Here is a 25,768-nt window from a genome sequence, read left to right on the forward strand (position 1 = left end):
ACCAATTTCATCAGAGTCTGTTGCAGCGATGGCTTCAACAGTGGCGTGTCTAGAAAATTTTTGTTGGGGGGCCAGGTAGGGACACAGATTTGGAGAAGGGTGGCAGACGTAATTGGCAGATAATGTTAAAAAAAATTCTACCAACCGTTAACCATAATTCAGTAACCCTATAAACCTAATAACCAAATGCACTTTTAACTCTTATTAGAATGAGATTTTAACCACTACGGTGCAAAGTTTTTAGATACTCTGTTGATAAAGTACAAGAGATACAATCAGTGCTTTGTCAGTGCTTATTCAGCATTCAAGGACAGCAATATTTGCATAGTATTTTTACTGACATATAGTGCACATATGTTTTGGGCAAAAATATTTTTGAATATTAAAATACGAAAATTTTTAACATACAATTGGGAAATTAGCCAATGCAAAACTTTTTCTGCCTATTAAAAAAAGAAGATAATCTTCTCACAAACTGGTGTTTGATTTTGAAACAGGAAAAAAGTGGAGAAACAACTGAAAAGACTAACATTTGAATAAAACCTGAAAGCAAGTAAATACTTTCTATGCTGCCTTATGGTAAACTTTGGTAATACTGATGTATAAAGAACAACACTGGCTGATGATGAAATACAGTCAGCTGGCATGGTGACACTGCCAGTATTAACCTGCAGGGCTGGACTGGGACAAAAAATTGGGCATTTTGACTACAGACCAGCCCACCAGGTATTAAAGCCATAAAGCCTTTGACTGAAAACAAATGCTGTTGTGACAGTGATGTACAGTCTTGTTGGTATATGTATGATTTCTATACATTTTACGTCAGATAAAAACTTTGTTCGCAAGATTCAGATAATTATTTAATAAAAGCTAGATATTTTAAATGAGAATAAGAAATAAAAATATTTCTTTGTGCCTCCCTCTCCCTGTTAATGCCCTACCTGGCCCCCCTGGCAAAACTTTCCTAGACCCGCCCCTGCAGTTACCAGCTGTCAGCTGCTTAAAAAAGGAGCCTGGTGTTATTTGTCTCTCAGAAACAGTTCATAACTTCAACTCATTCATGTCACCTAAAAGGTAAACCTGTTTCTCCATCACCTGTTCAGCTCTGATGCTTCAGTAAGGACATCTCCTGGTTTCATCTTCATGTTTCCCTCTCACCAGATATACAAACTGATATCATGACCAGCAGGTTTACAGCTGTGGCTCCAGCAAACATCAGCTGATACTAGAAATTAATATTAAATAAATTCTAACAACAGCTGATCAAGCTTAAACGTGCTGCTGTTGTTTAGGGCGACATCCGCTGGTTTCCTCTTTCTGGCGCAAAGTGGGCGATAAACAAACAAGAGAGAAAAGCCGATCAGCTGATCATTGATCAGTTTCATGATTGAAGTAGAAACAGGAGAGGGAGGGTGAGAGGATGAGAGAAGAAGAGGCAGCTGTGCAGCCTAACGACAGAATAACTCCAGCTTTGTGTCTTTTTTTCATTCTAGCTGAAGTACGGGACAAACTGCGTCTCTTCTCAGCTCAATACGAAACGCGTAATATTTTCTCTGAATGAGGGACCATTCCATTTTTAAGGAGCCGTTGGCAACTCTACCAACTAACCTTATGAATACAATAAAGTTCACTATCAGTAACATCATAGCACCCACACAGCAGTATAGAAACTCCGTCATGCTAGCTCACGCAGTACGAGTTATTGTAACTGACTGTAAAAAGTCAGCACAACGAAAATAAACTCCACCTAAACTTGGTTTATATATGACCCAGAGAGACTGCAGGTCATAACTTCTTATCTGAAGTTCAGTTCACCTGACACTCGGACTGGCGGCCGCCTCGGGTCTCTCCTCCTCCTGCTTTCCCTCATCCACCTGTTGCCTCTGTGGAAGCTCCGCCATAGCCACCACCAAACAACTGAGTTATTTTTACACATCGGCCAGCATCTGGCCAATCCACCACCTCTCATTGTTCATGCCGTTACAAAATAAATAAATAAATAAGTCATCAGCCCACCGGACAAATGCCCGGTATGCCCGATGGCCAGTCCAGCTATGTTAACCTGCTAATCTTTCGCAGAAAAATTGTTTTCTGTGGTGCCGTCTTTCGTGCTTGGCTCTCCTACCTTTGCTAACATGATGCTCATAGTGCAGAAGCCGATGCTGCATTCAGTTACACTCGGATATCTGAGCTTCACTATGAAACATAATCATACATTTGATATTTAATTGAATTTTATTGTTTTAGCTTCGGGGTGGCCAGTCTGGTTTGGGGGGGCCCCCCAAGGCCACCCCGCTGGACACGCCACGGGGCTTAAATTACCACCAATCATACACTGTAGTGTGAAACTGCTTGAAACTATATTCCTCGTTCAGACTCACATGGTACATCAAATCCATAGAGCGAAGGTTTACATTAAAGAGATGGATGCAGTGCAGGAGGTCAGATACCCAGCCAAGCTTTCCACTCCTGAATATAATACGGGATTTAGTCCGTTAAAACAGCCATGCTGCTCCACATTTCGCCCTTCGTCCCCGTCCTCGTACTCCGCTTCACAACGACCGCTGGCAACCACAGCTGATGTCTGACTGATGGGAGGCACGACATGCAGGCCGCTGCTCTGGATGTGGTGGTTCTGAGGGACAAAGGTAGCGGACGAGCTTGTGCTAACTTGTGGTTCTGCCACCAGACTGTCGACTCTCAGCTCCTCCCACAGGTTACCTGCAAAAAAGGAACCACAGGTCATATTTTAGAGAGCAACACCAATCATTATTTAGCAGGGATGCTACACTCACACAACAGTTTGCTATTTTGTTATTTTTACAGTTAAAGCAGCCTGCAGAAATGCAGACTGATCTAAAGTTGTGTAAAAGATTATGATGGGCTTTGTCTACCAAGCAAGGAACTCAACTCTTCAGTGCTCTCTGGTGGGCAAACTATGCAACTAAGACACAGCTCCTAAATTCCCTTTTCTTTCCTATCAGCTTTTAAACCAGTTTGTCAGTATCAGTAATAAATATCTGCTGAAGCTTGCACAAGCAAATCTTGGTGCACTCATTTTCCCTCCGTATTGTCCCTGTCTTTCATACCTTGCAGCTGAAGGTCAGTCAGACTGGGGTTGAGCATGTCAATGTCATAAGTGGTGTCTCCCTCCAGCAGAAACTCCTGCATGGTGGTCCTGGGCTCAACACTGTAATCACACTGGAGAGCATTGTTATAAACAGGTGGTATCTTCCCAGCTACCGGTGAGTTGAGGCTTCCAGTGGATGATGGGATACCGGCTGCAGGCTGCTGTCCACAGGGTGAGAAGAGGGCGAATGAGTTGCTGGGGTGTGTGACAGCAGGGGGGAGGTAGAAGGGCTGCTGAGGCTGAAGGTGAGCATAATGTGACTGGCAAATGGGCTGGCATGCTGGGCGAAGCTCAGCTGGAGTACAAGTAAAAGCGGAGGGGTTGTAGACGGGGGTCGCTCTGGTTAATGTGCCTGATTTGGGGTTCGGTGGCACAGACCTGAGTCTTTCCGGTCTTTCTCCCAGTAGTCGATCAAGATCTTCTACAGGAAAAGTAAAACAAGCAAAATAAGTAGTAGAAAAGAATCTTCTGTATACCTTAATTTCTACTCTGCAATTTCTCAGGTTGGATACCTACGGGACTGACCTGGCTTTGCCATGCTCCTGCGAATAGTAACGGGGTCTTTCCGGCGCCACTTGTGCAGCTCCTCCTGCATTTTCTCCACCTTGGCTGGATTGAGCGCCCACAGGCAGCCTTTACGAGACGTGCTGCCATTCTTGTTCTCCACCTTCTCAAAGCACTTATTCAGGGACAGATTGTGCCGCACAGAGTTCTTCCATCCATCAGGAGCCGTCTGAACACAGGAAGAAAAAGATAAATGAAGAACATTTATGTTAAAAGTGAACCACTTGGCTGCCGGGACACCTCATATTACTTTAAACAAACTGGACAAATTCTCCTGATGGCTCATGAATGTTATTATGATTCATTGTTTCGGGGAACACCCTATACAGAATTCCAAACAGAACATTTTTCCATAGTTTCCACAGTTTTTTTTTTCCACATCTTGAGTATGACTTTGAAAGAAACTCGACCTCACTTGCCTGATTGTCTTCCGCTGCATGTGTTACATTCTTGTTAAAATATCTTGAGAGCAACTATAAATTAATTGTGAACCATCTAATAAAATCAGGGTACTCAGTCCACCCTGCAGGGAATATTACAACACACAGTATATTAATATTGCCACCATCTGCTCTGCCAGTAAATGGTATCTGCATGCCATAACAAGTGTCCACTGAACTGCACATAAGTGATGTGTTGATTGAAGCATTTAGATGTATCTAGAAACAGCTTTTACAAAGTGAACCCAACTTTTCTTCAAATATCATTTCATCTGTCTCATGTATATTCGAGCCCTGCAGCATATGTTTAACTTTTTTTTTTCATTCTTTTTTTTTTTTTAGGCAGCTGTTTGGAAAACAGCCATCTATAAGCCATCTTTAATATGAATGGCAGCAAGTCTTTCAGCTCCCTCCAGAAGTTACTCTGAACCTATTGAACTGATTCATAGATGGCTGGAAAATGTAAAATATTTGTCGTTTGCAGGGTTCAAGTCCAATAAAGGTATTTTATCCATCCATTTTCTTCCGCTTTATCCGGGGCCGGGTCGCAGGGGCAGCAGCCTAAGCAGAGAAGCCCAGACCTCCCTCTCCCCAGCCACTTCCTCCAGCTTATCCGGGGGAACACCAAGGCGTTCCCAGGCCAGCCGAGAGATATAATCTCTCCAGCGTGTCCTGGGTCTGCCCCGGGGCCTCCTTCCGGTGGGACATGCCCGGAACACCTCACCCAGGAGGCGCCTAGGAGGCATCCTTGTCAGATGCCCGAACCACCTCAGCTGGCTCCTTTAGATGTGGAGTATTTTATGAGCGTAACTAATCTAATCTAATCTGTTACTTAGAACTCCTCACCAAAAAAAGGATGCAATGCATTGATATGTATACCTCCCTCCAACAAAAAAGTGCATCACTGTTTTATTTGTAAATTAATACCGTGCGTGAGAACTGAGAGCAAATGATGTATAGCAGGGGTGTTAAACATAAGAAATGGGCCAGCAAAGTCCCCAATTCAGCCCACTGAACAGCTTTGGAAAGGAGGCATGGGTTTTCAGAAATGTTCCCAAGCCCATGAAGTGATTTCCATGGTTCCCAGAAAAAAATTGCAATATCAGTAAAACACTTAAAATCGCTTAATAATGAAAAATGCTCCATTTAAATATATGAGCTACTGTCTTACAACTATTTTCTGTTACGTTTGTTAACAATTGTATTTTTCTGTCCTTTACCCTGGAACAGCTGTTACAAAATTGCCCTTAAAAAACGTTTCTGAAGTACTGAAAGGTTTGTTTATTTAAACTACTATTAATTAATTAATCACTAAGGAAAATACGCTTGGTATAAACTGCACACATATCAATCAAGTTTTAATGGTAATTTATTATATTGAATCTTTTACACTTTAAATTCGCAAAAAGAAAAACCAAATCAGTTCGTTAATCAGCATTTTGGGCATAAAGATTTTTTTGAGTGTACACTCATGGTTCCACTTCGATTAAACACACAGAATAACATTTAGGAAGCCCATTACAATGAAGTCCCACATGTCAGTTCAGTGTCAAGAGACACTTGTATACTCAAGAACACAACAAAGAGCAAGGGAAGACTGGGACAGACACAGGAAGTTGAGACAGCTGTGAACACAGCAGCGACTAATCTGGAGTAAGGACTAGAGATGGCACGATACCACTTTTTTATGTCCGATACGATATCATAAATTTGGATATCTGCCGATACCGATATGAATCCGATATAGTGTTTTTTAATCAACAACTGTTTTTTTTTAATATCTTGCTGCATTTTGTATAAGTTCATACTCAAGTTTAAAACAACAACTACACTAAAGCTATTCTGTTATACCTGTATGCAAAAAAAAAATTTCATAGTTCAGCAATACTGTTCAATCTAATAAACTTAAACCTACACCATCCTCCCTATTCTGGTATTTTAAAGAGTACTTAGCGTAAATATTAAGCAACCTAACTAATAGGGTTCCAACTCCCAGCAACAACAAAAATAAATAAATAAAACATAGGGAACCACCCCTCACGCTCCACCTCATGATGCTTAATCGACGTAATCAACCTTAATTTGATGCAGTGTGAAAAAAAATGCACAGAAATCAATTATTTTTCAAGAAATATTAAATAGATTCAACATCTTTCTTCAACAAAATTGCAGACTGCACAGATGGTACCTTCCCAAAGGAAAAAGTACTATAGCTTACTAGGGTATATATATTAGACTTAATAGTTACTATATACAGTAATTGACTTCTATTCCTTTTACATCAAATTAAAACTTTGGGTGTCAGATAATTATTTATTAAAAGCTAGACATCTTAAATGAGAATAAGAAAGAAAAGTATGTCTTTGTGCCCCCTTTTCCCTGTTAATGCCCTATCGGCCCCCCTGGCTAAACTTTGCTAGATCCGCCCCTGCACAGTTACCAGCAGTCAGCTACGTAGAAAAAGATCCTCGAGTAGAAAGTAATAATAAATAAATTCTAACAACAGCTGATCAAGCTTAAACGTGCTGCTGTTGTTCAGCCCCTGGTTTCCTCTTTCTGGCACGAAGTGGGCCAAAAACAAACAAGAGACACGGACTGACAGAAAAGCCGATCAGCTGATCGTTAAGCAGTTTCATGATTGAAGTAGCAGCAAGAAGAGGCAGTCGCTCCATATATCGTTTGTTAAGCTTAACGCAGGAATGCTTTACAAACATTCAGAGATGGACTTACACACTTTTTTTACTTCTCTCGGGGATAACTTTGTCGGAGATAAAATGCCGGGTTGCTAGCGAAGCTCCAAATGCTATCCAGACCACCGACAGGTCCCGCATGCCACAGCCGCTCTATCACGTGATGCATACTGCTCCGACGTGCTAACGTTCTGAGGTGAGTTACGGCGTGTTGCAAGTTTTGTGAGGTGCTTTCGTGATATTTAATGGATCGGATTACATTTTTTATTTTTCTCCAATATCCGATCCAGTAATTTAGGTCAGTATCGGACCGATACCGATATGTAATATCGGATCTCTAGTAAGGACACAGAGGAAGAAAAACTGAATGCAATGCGTATGCGTATAAGGGATTATCAAAATAAAACAGGAAGTAACAAACACTGAGACCAAAATTGAGACACATGAATTTGACACAGGGACTGGAAATAAACAAACATGGAAATATGACTGACTGAAGAGACAAACCATAGAGACTAGACAGACTACAACAGGAGCTCTTGATGACAAGACACAGAGACGAGATTAGAAACAGACTGGTCACGAAAGGGAGCTAATGTAACAAAACAAGAATCAGGAACTAGAAATAATAAACTATGATGCACTAGAAAATACAAAACTCAGGACTAACTAATACAAAGCTAAAACTTAAATCCAAGAAAGAGAATCAAAAGTCAAAAATAAACTCAAAGCACTGGGTCATAGTGACTATGTCACATGCTTTGTTTCTATATCACGTGTCTGTATGTTTACCCTTAAAACAAAAATGTCTTTAGCACACAAATGTCTCTTGAAAAGAAACCTTGGTCTCAGTGAGCCAACATGCTTAAGTAAAGTATTTAATAATAACGTTGTGGTACCTTGAAATATGGGAAGTGTTCAGTCATGAAGCTGTAGATCTCGCTGACTGGGAGACTTCCTGTTTTGCTGTTCTTCAGAGCCATGAAAATCAAAATGCTGCCACAATAAAGAATTTTATTTATAATTATATATTTTAAAAAGCTACCCTGCTTGTGATAGCACGGACAGTATTAAATATTAGTAAGTAAAAAAAGGTAGACAAAAGATTTAGCTTCAGACCTGTATGAGTAAATGGGCTTAGGAAAGATGGACTGTGTGGTGTCGTCCTGGTGTGACTGGCTGGAGAGACTATATTTTGAGGTGCTGGACTGGTCCTTGTTAGGATACAGTCTAGAAGAGACCTTTTGAGAACAGAGAAGAAATCATGATCTGACCACTGTGTTATAGTCCAATGTGCACACCATATCATAAATGCAAATATTAGATATTACTCGTGTCCTAAACGTCATGTCCTCTAAAGCATTTCTGAGTGCCTGAAGCAGGACACTCACCTGTTGTTGAGGACTTGCTGAGCTGTAGGATGGATAGCTCTGAGATAGAAAACAGGGAGGATCCACAGGTATGCCTGGTAGCTCTGGATATGAGTTCTGCAAATGTAAGTAAATGAAGGAAAAATGTTTGGAGAAGCTTTCAAGACAGTGTTTTTTGCTGTGATGTGGTGGATCTTTTTTTTTTTTTTTGGCCTGTCTATCTTCCTGTGTCAAATCAATCAGGCTGCTTTTGGCTGTACAAAACTTTATTAATATGGAAGGATAAAATGAGAGTATCATAAGGATAGAAACCTGAATGCTGCCATTGTACTGGTCCCAGGATGGTGGCATATCGCTGCTGTGCGAATGACTGCCAGGACTGCACACCTCATGCAGACTGCTAAAGGAAGAAGAGCACTGTTGTAGGCACTCTGTCACTGCTCCGTCACTGAACTGTCGCTGATACGGGTGGAAACGGTCAGCGTCCAGGTCCCCTCGCCCTGACCGTGAACTGATCATTCCATCAGCGCTGTGCCTCCTGCTCACTGCTGCAGTTCTCAGACTCAAGGTGTTGCTCTTTTCCTGGGTGAAGCAGCTGCCTTCTTTGGTCTGTGGTGTGAAAACCATCATCACAGTGATTTGACACAGGCTGGATTTACTTGGAAATACAAATATGCTAACTGCTGCAAAACAGGTGGCACCCATCTCTCCACTTTAATTTTAAACAAAGAATTCAATAACAGTTTTTCCAGGGAATCCCCTAAGGTAAACAGAGAAGTGTGCCATCTTTATTTATTACTATTCTTATTTATTTTATTGTTATTTAGAGTGTGGCCACAAAATAAAATGTGTCAGAAGTCTTTTTGAAGGATTTAAGACGGGTTTATTTATCCTGACAGTAGTTTAAGTTCTATTTAATAAGCATTAAAGTGGCATAAGTTGTATCTGTCTGCAAGTGGGTAGCTGTACAATCCCCGCCCTCATATACTTTGTTCTTGTTATTTTTGAAAAACTCACTCAGTTTAATTCAGAAACACTACACAGAAATGCAGATAGCAGCTAGATGTGACTCAAAGCAGATTCAGAACTGGTTTATTTGCAGTGTTACATTAAAAAAAAAAAAGAAGGTCATTTTGGGTTAAAATAGCAATGCCAGAGGCGGCTGCCTCTGTTTCTACCATCTGTTGATGTGAGGCTCCAAAGGGTTCACAGGTGTGTAGACTCACCTGAGGGGGTGATGTTTGATGATGAGATTTGCTGCTCGGGGAAAATGTCAGTGACTGTGACATCCTGCACCAAAACCTGCTGCTGTGAAGACATTTGTGAAAACAAGCTAAATGAGAAACGTTTGGGTTGTTGTCAGGGGCTTTAGTCAAATTGAACGTTAAAAAAAGCTGTGAAAGTAATTTAGTAAAAACTTAAATGCTGCTGGACCAAAATAAGACAACGAGACTGACTCTGGTGTCATTTTTGTATGCTAAATATAATGATGTTGTATCTGGCAGCTGCTTAGCTTATCTTAGTTTAAGCTAGCAGTGCACAGCTTAAAGACTGCACTGCTTGCTAGGATGTGACAAAATTGGCAAAAGCTGTGCAGTTAAAGCTCACATTTGTTTATATTTTGCTAGGAAAATAGGAAATTGATGCAGTGCAACGCAAAAGCATCTTTAACGCAGCCTTAGGCAAGCTTTCTTGTAATTTCTTCAATTAGTCTTTAAGACATTTAAAGCTCTTCTTTGGATCTTGGCTGCATTTTGTCCTGTTCTCTGTCAAGATTAGTCCACACTGTCGATAATGTTGATCTTTGGGGAGGCCAATCCAAGGCTCATAGTGTTCCACTGTGTTTTAAAGATGGCTGTAGACCAGGGGTCTCCAACTCCAGTCCTCAAGATACAGGGGGTGTCCAAATTCATAGGCTGCACCCTCCTGATGCCGCGTTTGTAGGCCGATTACGTCACAGCGACGCGACAAATGCTGTCCAAATGCATTTAATGTTTTTGTTTGGCTTTTTTCAGTGTTTTATTAGTTCGTGAGTAAATCGGTTTGGCTGAGATTAAAGTTATAGTTTTCACACAGCTGAATAAACGTCAAAAAGAAAACTGATTAAACAGAAGTGTGAGATGATCAAGCATTTACGCCAGTGTCCTGTTATATTTTACATAGCAAGGAGCAGGTGGCTGAATTTATTAAACTCCATCGAGACAGCCATCTATACTCCAACACAGCTGAATTAAATAGCTGAATTACCTCTTCAACTTGCCATCAAGTTTGGCAAAGGATTGGTAACAAGCCATTCATTTGATTCCGATGTGTTGGAACAAGGATGCATCTAAACGCTGCAGGACAGTAGCTCTCAAGGACTGGACTTCTACAGATACTCACCGTGTACCTCTCTTTTGACATTCATAATGGATTTGTATACATCAATTAATAATATCTGTTGACACTGATTTTCAGTCCAGTTGTCCAGCTTTTTCCATTCTTCTCCCTGTTTCCCATCTTTTAAGAATTGTTTCTCGACAGCCATCCTTTCACTGAGAACATTTCCAATGACACTTGAGTAAACAGAACTGAAGAGCCAACTACATGTCTGAGGTAGTTGGTAAATTTTCATACATTTAAATGACATGATACTGATACTGTTCATCTGCTATAGAGTTTTCTAGGCCTGTGAATTCTCCTTTTCCCCCCTACCGATCCGGTTTCCCAAGTCTTTTAAAGACACACTGAACACTATACTGAGAAATGCCAAGTTTTCAGCTACTGTAATAACTCTTTTGGATTCACCTTGTTGGTGCTAAAATAACATTTCATGTCTGTCAAACTGTATTATCTTTGGCATTTCTCATAGATAAAACTAAAGATTGAAAACAACAACAATCAACTACTTGGAACAACAGGTTATAAGTAACAAATTGCCTAAACATGCGATTTAAAATCAGTTCTTTGCTAAGTTGTCTGTTATGTTTTGACACAACACTGGTTTATTCCTTGGGGTGGGTGCCCCTTTTGACCTCAAATGATTCACATTGTTAAATGGCTTAACAAACAAACTAAACATTCCTCTGAAAATGACCGGGTACAAGGACAGGGCTAAATTAAGTGAAAAAGCAGCCAATGTCCAAAGATAAAACCAATTGTTCAACTACTACTAAAAAATCTGGCTTAAAGAAATGAGGGGGTGGCTCAAGACTTTTGCACAGGACTGTAATTTGAAGTTGTTGTTTTACATTGGGTTTTGTGTTTTACCTGTGTCCAGTATCATGCTAAGCTAAGCTAAGCTAAGCGGCTGCTTACTGCACTCACTCAACTCTCTGCTAGAGACCAACACAATTCCCTTCATTCTGGAGTAAAACATGACAAGAAAACTCAAGTGGACGGTGGTGAAATCTGATTCATATTGCTGTTGCCACATAAGAGGAATCAACTCTGACATGTTTGGGGAAAGCACTTCTGTTCACTGATCCTTTGTGATAATATCGTGTGAGTCATTTCTCTACTGTAAATCTGACAGCACGAATGCAGGCGTGGGAACAGCTGAGTTCATTTTCACCACCAGAGCATTAAAACTCCAAAGTGCTGGTGGACGTATGTGGGTCAGGAGGGTTATCTGAAAGTGTTATGTGATCCCATCAGAGGTGTGAGACACGTGGCCCTGGTTCCAGTAAAGGTAACCTCAGCCTCCACATAAACCAAGCTCATTAAAACTGCCAACAAACCGTGGCGCTGGGTCACGTAAAGTAAAGTAATGCTGAGGCGGACAAAGTGCCTCTCTTAGAAAGTTTGTGTGTGGAAAAGAGAGAAGTAGCAATCGTAGCTCTTTCTGTTCACATCAAAGGAGGCTAAAGTGTCGAGGTGAAAGCTGAGAGATTGACGTTTTCATCACTGTGGCAACAAATCCTCTCATCTGCTTGACAGACACTGTCACCAGCCAGAACGGATGCACTTTTAGTAAGAAAAGAAGGAGCTGTAGCGGTGGCCATAATGTGTGTGTATGTGTGCTTATCTGTGTTTCCATAAATCAATACCTAAAAGTTGTGTAGTTTTTAAAAACTGCATCTATCTTAAAAAGAGAGGTTGTTCCTCTATCTCTTTGCTCATTTTGCACAAAAAAACAAAAAAAGTTTTGTAATGTTACAAAGATCAGTGTTCATGATTTCCATTTTATTTAAACATGAAAGTATACATGTATTAGGGCGGTTGAGAGGCTCCTACACTTGACATGACACTACCAAGACTTTGATGTGAAATTTACCCAAAATGAAAAAACGCATACCTGTTCAGTCTTAAAAATCTTTCTCATATATGAAAAGGATTTTTTATTTTGTCCATGCTTTTTATGGTACTTTTGGATGACTATTAATGCACAAGAGACAGAAATTTAAGTGACTAATCTTGTGTAAGTATTAAATCTGTAAATAGGTCAGCTGTGAGGATTCATCAGCAAGTCAGGATAAAATTGTGCGCTAATAGTTTCAAGGAGCTTCATGACTCTCATGTCTGCTATTTTATTCTATTCCTTTCTATTTCTTATGCTTTCTAAATGTTCCAACTCACATTCCCTTTTAACAATCAGCAATCTAGTGAGTTTTCTATTTTATTTTAGAAAATAATTCTTTAAACTTAACAGAGCATGTGATACTTGTAATACTCTACATGAACAAATAATGTATTGCATGTATGCATTTCCATTTTTGACACTTTCCTGGATTTTACACAGTTAGCCTCTTTTAACTAGCATTTAACTGTAAACCAGGCTTTTAACTACTGAGATAGTTTGTGTCATTTATTGTTAGATTATGACCACTTGGCTTCTTATGTTTAATACATAGAGGCAGAATAGTCCAAATTAAACACAAGATCAGAGTTTTGTGCTAAGAGTGAATGCTGCAACCCTTTGATCTTCAGTTCGGGGTTATTTGTTATGTAAATTATTCAAGCTAAATAATCTTGTTTTAAATTATTGGAAATTATTTTTTTATGGGTGTAGATTTTACCACAAAGTGTCACAATTTCTGTGGTTGCATCTACACATAAGTTTTAATCATGATATAGAAAATATTGTATAATATACTTTTTGACCTCTGCAAGCAGCAGTAGATGTAGGATGGTGGATGTTATGCATGAAAAAATTCAATTTGTGTACTTTTTAATGTGAATATTAAAATGGGTTTTGTTGTGCTATTATTTTGTTATATTTGATAAATTCAGTCAGGTGGTTCGGTTTGTATGTGCTTCAGTGGAACTGGACAAAGATGATGAAATTTTATGAGCATTTAACATCTATTCTTTATCATTATATGAGTCTTGCAATTGCAATTATTTTTAATGTACTGTGAAACAATAAGAATGAAAGTGACCATTTTATTCTATTAATTCTATTTGATAATATCAACAGTATTGTTTCTCCTCCAACTCAGCATGCTGTGTTACTTTCTGACGAAGATTGTAGCACTTTCCTCAATTACTTTGTAAATAAGGTGATGGACTTGAGATCCAAAATCTCCTCGAGTGCCTCCCCCTATGAAGATGCCCCTTGTTGTCCCGGGTCATTTACTTCTTTTTCTCCAATCACACTCAATGACTTAATTGCAGTAATATATGCTATACAAAACGCAGCAGCCAGACTACTAACTCGCTCTAACAAGCGAGCTCACATCACTCCTATTTTATGTTCTTTACATTGGCTCCCAATAGATTTTAGAATTTGTTTTAAAATTATTGTTTTAAGGTACAGAGCACTAAATGGCCAAGCCCCAGATTATTTATCCAAGCTTCTCACAAAATACACTACTGCTCGCCGTCTCCACTCACAGACTCAGAGTTTGTTGGGTGCTCCCAGAACACGTCTGAAGACGAAAGGGGACAGAGCCTTTCAGTCTGTGGCACCAAGGCTGTGGAACAGTCTGCCTCTACAACTACGTTTGGTTGACTCTGTGGAATCCTTTAAAAAACAGTTAAAAACTTTACTGTTTAAACAAGCTTTCTGTTGACCAATGCTTTTCATATTTTTATATTTTTTAATTTACATTTAAACTCTATATTGTGTATATTGTGCATTTTGCTATTTATTGTCTATTTATTGTACTGTTTATTTTAATCTCTGTGTGCAGCGCTTTGTGACTACCTGTCTATGAAAAGCGCTTAATAAATAAACTTTACCCTTACCTTTATGCAATGCTAATGAAAACATTTTGACTTAAAGAACCTTCAACAGTAACATGTCAGATTCTGCCCTGCCCTATGGTGACAAATTGAGCTTATAATATGCAAATTCTTCTCTAATGATTGTGTCACAGAAACAACACCGATGGCTGTCAGTGGAATGAATAATAAATAAATCACATGTGAAAGCTGACAAGCTGTGGACAAGATGCTGTACCTGATTCAAATGTATGAATGTGCCCGCGGCACATTTCCAGCTACAGTGGCTTGCAAAAGTATTCAGCCCACTTGTACTTTCCCACATTTTGTCACATTAAAGCCACAAACATGAATCAATTTTATTGGAATTTCACGTGAAAGACCAACACAAAGTGGTGTACACGTGAGAAGTGGAACGAAAATCAGACATGATTCCAAACATTTTTTTTTATAAATAAATAACTGAAAAGTGGGGTGTGCGTAATTATTCAGCCCCCTTTGGTCTGAGTGCAGTCAGTTGCCCATAGACATTGCCTGATGAGTGCTAATGACTAAATAGAGTGCACCTGTGTGTAATCTAATGTCAGTACAAATACAGCTGCCCTGTGACGGCCTCAGAGGTTGTCTAAGAGAATATTGGGAGCAACAACACCATGAAGTCCAAAGAACACACCAGACACATCAGGGATAAAGTTATTGAGAAATTTAAAGCAGGCTTAGGCTACAAAAAGATTTCCCAAGCCTTGAACATCTCACGGAGCACTGTTCAAGCGATCATTCAGAAATGGAAGGAGTATGGCACAACTGTAAACCTACCAAGACGAAGCCGTCCACCTAAACTCACAGGCCGAACAAGGAGAACGCTGATGAGAAATGCAGCCAAGAGGCCCATGGTGACTCTGGACGAGCTGCAGAGATCTACAGCTCAGGTGGGGGAATCTGTCCATAGGACAACTATTAGTCGTGCACTGCACAAAGTTGGCCTTTATGGAAGAGTGGCAAGGAGAATGCCATTGTTAACAGAAAACCATAAGAAGTCCCGTTTGCAGTTTGCCACAAACTAGAAGGGGACACAGCAAACATGTGGAAGAAGGTGCTCTGGTCAGATGAGACCAAAATGGAACTTTTTGGCCAAAGTGCAAAACGCTATGTGTGGCTGAAAACTAATACTGCACATCACTCTGAACACACCATCCCCACTGTCAAATATGGTGGTGGCAGCATCATGCTCTGGGGGTGCTTCTCTTCAGCAGGGACAGGGAAGCTGGTCAGAGTTGATGGGAAGATGGATGGAGCCACATACAGGGCAATCTTGGAAGAAAACCTCTTGGAGTCTGCAAAAGACTTGAGACTGGGGCGGAGGTTCGCCTTCCAGCAGGACAACGACCCTAAACATAAAGCCATATCCATGTGTTAGAATGGCCCAGTCAAAGTCCAGATCTTAATCCAATCGAGAATCTGTGGCAAGATCTGAAAACTGCTGTTCACAAACGCTGTCCATCTAATCTGACTGAGCTGGAGCTGTTTTGCAAAGAATGGGCAAGAATTTCAGAAGATGATGGACTTATTTTAAATCACTTACACTGGCCAGCTATCACATTTAAAACATGGGCAGTTGTATTAACAATAAAACCCTATGATGGGAAACCTTAGGTTTTGGGATCCATATGGATGCTTCTTTGACACATAACCAATGATGTAGACAACAAGGACTAGCCATGCAGGTGCCACCCCTCAACCGCTGCCAGTTTCACAGGATCATACAGGACACGCCCAGAAATTAATGTGGAAGATTTGGTATGTAGGTCAGTAGTATTTATTTTTGTGTTAGTAGAAGGCAGATAAATTTTCATTTGTGTCAAGTTGAATAATTATTCCCTCTAAACTCAGTGATTCAGCGTTTCAAGAACTCCCATCCCACTCTTCACATATTTCTCAGCCCATTATGAAATCCTAATATGCAAATCTCATGATCTGAGGCAGTGCCAGTAACCGCAAACAGCTAAATGACAGGTAAGCTGAAGACGAGATACCAATTGTCTGGCTAGCTGAGTTGCTTTTCAGTTACGTCTTCACAGACCGGATGATTTTAAAGTTTGTGGTCTGGTGAGCAGGAAGTGGGTGGTACATTTATGGTTGTTGTATTGAATCAGTATCTGGCCTGAATTCATGTGGGATTTGACTGCTGCATAATGTGTCATTTGTATTTGCATTTCATGGGGGTGTGCAAATTAAGGTAATGTTCCAAGACAACCACATCTAGCTGGACTATTTACTGTTTTCATTTTAGTCAACTACTTTAAACCCTTAATTTGAGGATAGGGCATATGATCCCTCATTAGATCACATGTCAGTTGTTTTAATGGAAACAAATCTGGTGGCTGTCACTAAGGTATCAAGTAAAATGTGTTCATTTTCTCATGAATGCTTTTCTTGCTGCAGGCTGAAATTCTCTCTGGGTGATGTTGTGAGGATTACATAATGTATAGGGGTTCTTTTTAACTACTTGCTATCATGCAATTTGTTTGGAATAGATGCCTCCTTACGCCAACATTTTCTACAAAACACGAGGAAGCTTGATGCATATGTCAGCAGTCAACTGTCAGAATAAGCAAAGCTAAATTATTACTGTTTCTCCCCACAAGCTAAGTCTTACGCGCACGATTGTGAAGGTGGGTAATTCACCTCGAAGTCTGTTGTTATTGGGGGGGGAAAAAAGAGCAGGCAGATCTGTTAATGGCCTGGATGATACCGATGACAGTTGTGTTGGCATGAGAACGTTGCCACTCAAAGTTCAGAGGTTAATGAGGATTCCTCTCCTGCACCCATGCCAGCAGCAATACTGCAGTGCTGCAACTTTGCCATTAATAGAAGGATAATAAACTAACTCACTCATGGTAAGCATAAAAATAACAATGTCAGAAAATATCAAAGAAAGCTTACAAAAATTTACCACAACTATTCATTTCACTTTTATTTACATAGCGCCAAATCACAAGAACACTCTCCTATATTGTAAGGTAAAGATCCTACAATGATACAACAACTAGTAATTTAACTCACCTAGTTTTTGGATTCAGTGGCTGCTCTTTCTTGTCCCAGTTAGGTTCTCTCACTCAGCCCTCTAACCTCTGTTGACAGCTTAAGTCTATTTCTCCTGTGGACCTGTGCACCTCCCACTTCCTTATACCTGATAGTGAGGTACTTCGATTAGATTGACTGTTTAAATGTGTATGGAAATGGTTGATGGGTTGGTTTCAGATTTTGGCAGCTCGGAATATCATCCTCGTGTGTGTGTGTGTGTGGTGTGGGTGGGGGGGTGTGGGGCACTCGTCCAAGCTAGCCCAGCAATAAGAAAGAAAAACCTGCTGGAACAGGTTTCAAAAGATCTACTTGGTGCAGTCACTGGCAGCTGGCAGCCCTCTCTTCCTCCTTCCATCAGTCTTTTCTCTGAATGTTTGGCTGTCTGTACGGGACATAAAATACAGCACCGCTCACAGCACAGAACGGGCATCTTGCCCTGCTTTCTGAGCTTGCCCATGGCAAAGGCTGCCTTCACTATGATCTGTTTTCATTTAACTATTGAGTGTTCAAACAAACATGTGCACAGGTGAATGCAGGCAACACCGTTTGTGCATTTGAAGCCTGCAAGAATACAAACGCGCCACTGCTGCTGTTTCTAGTGAACAGAAGCAGTCATTCTGGAAATGTTAGTTTCTGATGTAACCAGTAACAGTAAATGTCATACCTCGTGGACATATCCACCAGTTGTTTCTTACGGGCTGCAGAATCTGAAGTCAAACTGATCTTAGGACCACCAGGCAGCTCCCACGTACATTTTAAGATCCCTGATATTTTTAGGAACTAGTGTTTAAAAATCAGCTGTTAAGCTTGAAAAGAAACTGAGGTAGATATTTACCGAAGAATGTGAGAGAGGGAGTAAAGGTATGTCAATACAGGTAGATTCCTATCCTATCCTCCCAATGAACCAGGAACAACAGCAGCCTTAGCTCGTAGCTATACCTTGAACAAACCCTGTCCTCAATGAGAGGGTGAGGCCGAATGACAGAGAAAGACTGAGGATTAGTTACAGACTGAATAAACTCTTGTGTTACAATGCAAGGCCTCTGCAGAGTGAAGATGGTGCCCAAGGCCTTTTCTGCCAAAGATGAAGATCTTGAGGAGGGAGTAATGTGGGAACAGACTCTGGTGGGGCTCTTTAGTCAAAGTCTCAATGTCTTCTGGAAAATAATTGCTCTGGTGCTGTTCTCAGTTGCAATATCATGTTTTCTAGAGCTGGAGCAACAAAACAATGCCTCTGACAGCAAGTCAGAGCACAGTTTGTACGGTTTTGAACTTGACATATCTTTAGAATTACATAACACGTAAGCCAGATCTAAAATCATGACAGGTGAGTGAATGTTTAGAGTGAATGTTGTTTTCTTTGAGGGCTTTTGCATATAATTTACTCTCTGCTATATGCAAATAAAAATCCTGCAGAAAAACAAATGCACACTAACTTGCACATCCAGTTTAGTTGTTTGATCAGGTCAGTGATCAGCCTCTAACCTACATTGTAAGCCATTATGAAAATGAATGGGTTAAACAATAAATTAAAAGGATGACATTTTCATGTCTGTTTCTTCTCTGACCGTCCCCTCCATGTCACCACAGACTCGCTAATAGCAGATATGGCAAAATGGTATGTACCTTAAATAGATAAATATCTCTGCTGACACGCTGTCGACAGGCATGTACTTGTTAAATTGCTTCCTGATCTTTATTTAGCAGCTGTCGGCTGGATTACTCCCTCATAAATTTTTTTTTAAACTTTCTTTTTTATCTTTTATCCGCAAAAACTAAAGTCATTCCTGGAAATTAAAAAAAGACCCCAAAATGATCAACATAAAAATGGAAATTTGCTAAACGTGTTAGCATTATTAGCCTGCTAACTTTGCTTTTCAGCTCAAAGCAGAGCTGTGCTGTAATATGTTAGCACACCACTCATATGCAGTACCTGCTTCATGACATACTTTACAATGTGAAACAGACGTCATGTTTGTGATTTGTTGGCTAATATTTGAATTTTGACCTGGTGTTGTTTTCTTGTTCTTTAAAGATATTAGTTTTATGTGTTGTTACCCAAAACATCACTAACAAATTCTACCATCATCACTAGTCCAGTCGACAGTTATCCATCCATTATGTTAATTTAACTAGTTTAGGGTCGTCTGAGTGTCTGGAGCCTATCCTAGCGCTCAATGGGCAAAAACTGGCATTCACCCTGGTTAACTAGCGGGTCTCTCATTGTGTTAGTTATTGATTAAAAGTCACGCATGTATATGTCTACCTTTCCGTTCAATAAAATTTTAATGGTGTTTAAAGCTGGAGTAATAAGACTAGGTACCAGCTAATAAATGAAGCAGTTTTTTTTTTTTGTTTTTTTTTTTTGGGGGGGGGGGGGTTTGTTTGGGGGTTTCTTTTGGGGGGGGGGGGGGGGTGTTTGGTTTCTTTTGGGGGGGGGGGTTGCAATGATTGGCTGATCTCATAAACCCTTATTTTACTCATATCAAATGTTTACACTGGGGAAATGTATCATTTTAAGAAAAATGCTCATTTATTTTGAAATCAATGGCAAAAACACATCTCAAAAAGTTTGGCCAGTTTAGTATTAAAGCTTTCAAGTTTTCCCAAAATATTTTGCTGCTGTGGTTCAGAGAAGACAGCAGCATTTCTGGATCACGTTTACATATCGACAGTCATTTCTGAACGTGTTCATGTGTCCATCAGGTGATTTCCATGACAGAATCATGTCGGTTTTTAATTCAGTGCGGTCCGAGGACCTGAAAATTACATAGATGTAATCTTCATCTTTATCCCTTGCACACAGATTTCTCCCGATTCCACTGAATCTTTTCATTTTATGATAATATTGGGCACTGTCTCTACAGACTGGTGAATCTCTGCCCATTTTTAATTGGGAGAAACTCTGCCTCTCTAAGATTGTTTTTAATACCAAACCATGTTACTGACCTGTTGCCAATATAACAAGTAGGTAAAAATGGTTTCTTTGTTCTTTTACAGGATTTTGTTGTCATCTCCCTTCTTTTGTGAGACATAATCCTGTCATCCAATTTAAAATGAGTTAATGTTTCTTAAAATGATCAATTTTTAACATGTTTGTTCTATTGTGAATAAAATATGAGCATCTGAGATTTGCCAATCACTGCATTCTGTTTTTATTTACACTGTATGCAGCGTTTGACGGCCCATCTTTTTCATTTTTTCTTTTTCTTTTTTTTTTGTCTCTTCTTTGTATACATATGACAAAATGTAAACCTTTTTAAGAGGGATGGATTTCCTGTGGCCATCAGATCACATAAATTGTCAATCAAATATCACCTGAAGGCAAACATGCTTTTTTTTTTTAAACCAGCTGGTTAAATTAAACATTGATTTGTTTTGTTTTGCATGGCCTCAAACTGACAAATTGGGCATTTGACTCTTTATTCACAAACGATAAAGAGAGATAAGGAATGTTGGGGGAAAGTGGCTGAAACGTGAAAACCATAGTGTATCTACATGTGCTGAGAGTAATCCTTAAAGCTACAAGAACAATGTATACAGCTAAATCTAAGCAGAACTTTACCTGATAGCAGACCTCCTTTATTACAGTAAGCATGAAATATGTGTGATCATTAACAAATCAGGACTATTATAGGGTGGACCTTTAATGGTGTGGCTGCACGTGCTCTTCCCAAAGTGGACGTTATGACACCAGGCCATCGACTATATTTTCTTCCTCAGATCCACAGCTTAGCCATCCTGTTTAATTTAAGCATTTGAAGCTACACACGTGTCAGTACACAGTACACAGCACTTTATCGCACACAGGGGTGTGTGCGATAAAGTGAGAATAGAGCTGAAATTCCACATTAGAAATAATGATTTATGAATGGCCTTTAAAAACTCAGGAAAACATTCATTCAGAGTGCCTGAGGCAGCGAGCTTTATCACAGAGTACTTCACATTTATGGCTCAGTGTGCACTTAAATGAATTCAGTAATTACAGTTGGTATCCCAGGGATATTGAATAATAAAATGTGCAGCTGTTTCTCCAAATGACTGTTCTTGGTATCCCATTTGAAAGAAATTACCATTTCATGACCAGTTATTAAAAATCAGAGGTGCATTAAAGCAGTAAAGCTTTCCACTTGCATTTCAGATCATTATGCATCATATTGATTCTCTTCTCACTTATTATTACATGATCAGCTCCCAGAACACGTCTGAAGACGAAAGGGGACAGAGCCTTTCAGTCTGTGGCACCAAGGCTGTGGAACAGTCTGCCTCTACAACTACGTTTGGTTGACTCTGTGGAATCCTTTAAAAAACAGTTAAAAACTTTACTGTTTAAACAAGCTTTCTGTTGACCAATGCTTTTCATATTTTTAGATTTTTTAATTTACATTTAAACTCTATATTGTGTATATTGTGCATTTTGCTATTTATTGTCTATTTATTGTACTGTTTATTTTAATCTCTGTGTGCAGCGCTTTGTGACTACCTGTCTATGAAAAGCGCTTAATAAATAAACTTTACCCTTACCTTTATGCAATGCTAATGAAAACATTTTGACTTAAAGAACCTTCAACAGTCACATGTCAGATTCTGCCCTGCCCTATGGTGACAAATTGAGCTTATAATATGCAAATTCTTCTCTAATGATTGTGTCACAGAAACAACACCGATGGCTGTCAGTGGAATGAATAATAAATAAATCACATGTGAAAGCTGACAAGCTGTGGACAAGACGCTATAGCTGATTCAAATGTATGAATGTGCCCGCGGCACATTTCCAGCTACAGTGGCTTGCAAAAGTATTCAGCCCACTTGTACTTTCCCACATTTTGTCACATTAAAGCCACAAACATGAATCAATTTTATTGGAATTTCACGTGAAAGACCAACACAAAGTGGTGTACACGTGAGAAGTGGAACGAAAATCAGACATGATTCCAAACATTTTTTTTTATAAATAAATAACTGAAAAGTGGGGTGTGCGTAATTATTCAGCCCCCTTTGGTCTGAGTGCAGTCAGTTGCCCATAGACATTGCCTGATGAGTGCTAATGACTAAATAGAGTGCACCTGTGTGTAATCTAATGTCAGTACAAATACAGCTGCCCTGTGACGGCCTCAGAGGTTGTCTAAGAGAATATTGGGAGCAACAACACCATGAAGTCCAAAGAACACACCAGACACGTCAGGGATAAAGTTATTGAGAAATTTAAAGCAGGCTTAGGCTACAAAAAGATTTCCCAAGCCTTGAACATCTCACGGAGCACTGTTCAAGCGATCATTCAGAAATGGAAGGAGTATGGCACAACTGTAAACCTACCAAGACGAAGCCGTCCACCTAAACTCACAGGCCGAACAAGGAGAACGCTGATGAGAAATGCAGCCAAGAGGCCCATGGTGACTCTGGACGAGCTGCAGAGATCTACAGCTCAGGTGGGGGAATCTGTCCATAGGACAACTATTAGTCGTGCACTGCACAAAGTTGGCCTTTATGGAAGAGTGGCAAGAAGAATGCCATTGTTAACAGAAAACCATAAGAAGTCCCGTTTGCAGTTTGCCACAAACTAGAAGGGGACACAGCAAACATGTGGAAGAAGGTGCTCTGGTCAGATGAGACCAAAATGGAACTTTTTGGCCAAAGTGCAAAACGCTATGTGTGGCTGAAAACTAATACTGCACATCACTCTGAACACACCATCCCCACTGTCAAATATGGTGGTGGCAGCATCATGCTCTGGGGGTGCTTCTCTTCAGCAGGGACAGGGAAGCTGGTCAGAGTTGATGGGAAGATGGATGGAGCCACATACAGGGCAATCTTGGAAGAAAACCTCTTGGAGTCTGCAAAAGACTTGAGACTGGGGCGGAGGTTCGCCTTCCAGCAGGACAACGACCCTAAACATAAAGCCATATCCATGTGTTAGAATGGCCCAGTCAAAGTCCAGATCTTAATCCAATCGAGAATCTGTGGCAAGATCTGAAAACCGCTGTTCACAAACGCTGTCCATCTAATCTGACTGAGCTGGAGCTGTTTTGCAAAGAATGGGCAAGAATTTCAGAAGATGATGGACTTATTTTAAATCACTTACACTGGCCAGCTATCACATTTAAAACATGGGCAGTTGTATTAACAATAAAACCCTATGATGGGAAACCTTAGGTTTTGGGATCCATATGGATGCTTCTTTGACACATAACCAATGATGTAGACAACAAGGACTAGCCATGCAGGTGCCACCCCTCAACCCACAAGATCCAAAGGGTCCGCTGCCAGTTTCACAGGATCATACAGGACACGCCCAGAAATTAATGTGGAAGATTTAGTATGTAGGTCAGTAGTATTTATTTTTGTGTTAGTAGAAGGCAGATAAATTTTCATTTGTGTCAAGTTGAATAATTATTCCCTCTAAACTCAGTGATTCAGCGTTTCAAGAACCCCCATCCCACTCTTCACATATTTCTCAGCCCATTATGAAATCCTAATATGCAAATCTCATGATCTGAGGCAGTGCCAGTAACCGCAAACAGCTAAATGACAGGTAAGCTATTACATGATCAGTAGATTGAGTCTTGGGATAACCCAGCTGTACTGCAGCATTACAGGGCACAAAACACAACACTGGGATGTGAGTGGTGTAATAACCCCTCACATCCTATATAAAGGCATAAATGTTGAGTCTTACCTCTGATAGCTGACATCAGTTGGACCTTCTTGAACCTCCATAACTGTGAGAATCAAATCCCTGAGAGCGAGTGATAGATTTTCCTTTGTGTGATGCTGTCGTCCAGCCTTTACCAGGAGCATGGTCTGTAGATTAAATAAAAATCTTCTGGGCTTCATACCTGCTTACTCCTTTGACCCTTTGAGTTTTCTGCTTCCACCATTTTAAAGTCCTTTTTGCCCCATGCCTTCACATACAGCAGATATACGGCCCCCTGCCAAGAGGTTCAATGAAATGTTTTCAATCAGCGTCATATAATAGATTTTTCTGACCTTCAATCATTTTGAATTTCTCCCACTTGACCCCTTGAAAGGATTTGCCTCCTGTTCCCATGGCTCTCCTTAAATCAGCCGAGGGGTCAGTGGTCATAATCCTATAGATGGCAATGAGATTTGAGCCCATCATTAGATTTAAAAGTAACTACAACTCTTGGATCTGCAGTGTCGCTATTGTAAAGATGTGCTTTCTTTAAGTAAGTTAAATATTCTACCTTTGATCAAATAATCAAAAGTTTGATTATCACATTTCTGTGCACTACCATGTGCACAATCTAACCATACTGACAGAATTGCAGTTTCACATGTATGCTTAATACCAAAAACACAATTTGTACTGAGGTTGAACAGAGGAACAGCAATCCCCACGAAGCCATTTTTATGTAGATATCCTGTCAGTAGACCTAATGTGAACCATTATGTAAGATGTATAAAATGCAAACACAATAAAATATCCATCCATCTATTCATTCTGTTCTGCTCATCCAATTAAGGGTCAATAAAGTATCATTAAATCAAAATAAACTAAAACGATGCTGCTTGGGAATCAAGTGCAAAATCATATCGATGTTGTGGACATTGAAAGAGCCAATCTAAAATACAGCCAACATAACATTTCAAAAAGCATTTCAATATTGAGTGAATTAAGATATTTTACGGGCCACATTTTGCTCCATGTTCTCTATTTTTCACTGATTTCACCGTGCTTAAATTGGGGCTAACCCTAAAATCATTATCTATATTGCAAAAAAAGGGGGATTGTTCATAATATGAGTAATAAAGATTATACAAATCCCCTATATCTAAAATCAAAAACATTAAAATTAACAATCTACTTCATTTTCATATATATATCAACTATATCAAAACCATGTTTACCAGGTTAGGCAAATAACAAACTGAATGCAGTTTTATACCTGCACAACTAAAACTATTTTTTCTGCTCAGAAATACAAGTAAAGAACTGTTTGTTATTTACTTTGTAAGTTTGTAACCTGCTTGTTGTAAAACAGAAAATTTGAAAATTGATTGAGTGTTGTCACTCAGTAAGAGGCCTCAGTGGCTATCAGGCCACATGAAGGAGCTTTGATTAGAACTACAAAGACAGCTGCAAGCCTCGTTGTTGCAGTCCTGCAAAAGTAGGAGATGTTTTTCAAATAATTAGTACTGCTATTAGCCCAGCTTGGAAATACACTCAGCTGAAACGTGGCTATGTTCCCCGCGTTAGTGGTTATGATGGCTGTTATGACTCCAGCGGGATGATTGCTGCCTTCGCTCAAAGAAAACAAATTATGTCTAGTGCTTGACCCGAGACAATGCAATGTTTTGTTAACACCATCAGCTTTCTAATAAGAT

General features: G+C 39.9%; 1 protein-coding gene across 4 annotated transcripts; it reads right to left on the reverse strand.

Annotated features, from left to right (window-relative positions):
* Nucleotides 1-920: 920 nt before the first annotated feature.
* foxn1 (forkhead box N1) lies at nucleotides 921-24,410 on the reverse strand. 4 transcript variants are annotated; one of them, XM_085429974.1, is made up of 9 exons: nucleotides 24,099-24,410; nucleotides 9,421-9,502; nucleotides 8,507-8,803; nucleotides 8,216-8,311; nucleotides 7,944-8,065; nucleotides 7,724-7,820; nucleotides 3,656-3,863; nucleotides 3,090-3,551; nucleotides 921-2,721 (listed from the first exon to the last, which is right to left on the reverse strand). In XM_085429974.1, exons 1-9 carry the CDS (start codon nucleotides 24,254-24,256, stop codon nucleotides 2,411-2,413), a joined length of 1,833 nt encoding a protein of 610 aa, XP_085286100.1. In that variant the 5' UTR covers nucleotides 24,257-24,410; the 3' UTR covers nucleotides 921-2,410. The 4 variants fall into 4 exon arrangements, with proteins under 4 accessions (XP_085286100.1, XP_085286099.1, XP_085286102.1 ...); XM_085429973.1 differs by having other exon boundaries at nucleotides 3,647-3,863; XM_085429976.1 differs by lacking the exon at nucleotides 24,099-24,410 and adding an exon at nucleotides 17,402-17,549 and having other exon boundaries at nucleotides 3,647-3,863; nucleotides 9,421-9,499.
* Between the last annotated feature and the right edge of the window lie 1,358 nt (nucleotides 24,411-25,768).

This window comes from Copadichromis virginalis, linkage group LG14 (genome assembly GCF_057382275.1).
Source record: "Copadichromis virginalis isolate Kocher_CV1m ecotype Utaka linkage group LG14, C_Virginalis_male_GT1.1, whole genome shotgun sequence".
Taxonomy (NCBI): Eukaryota; Metazoa; Chordata; class Actinopteri; order Cichliformes; family Cichlidae; genus Copadichromis; species Copadichromis virginalis.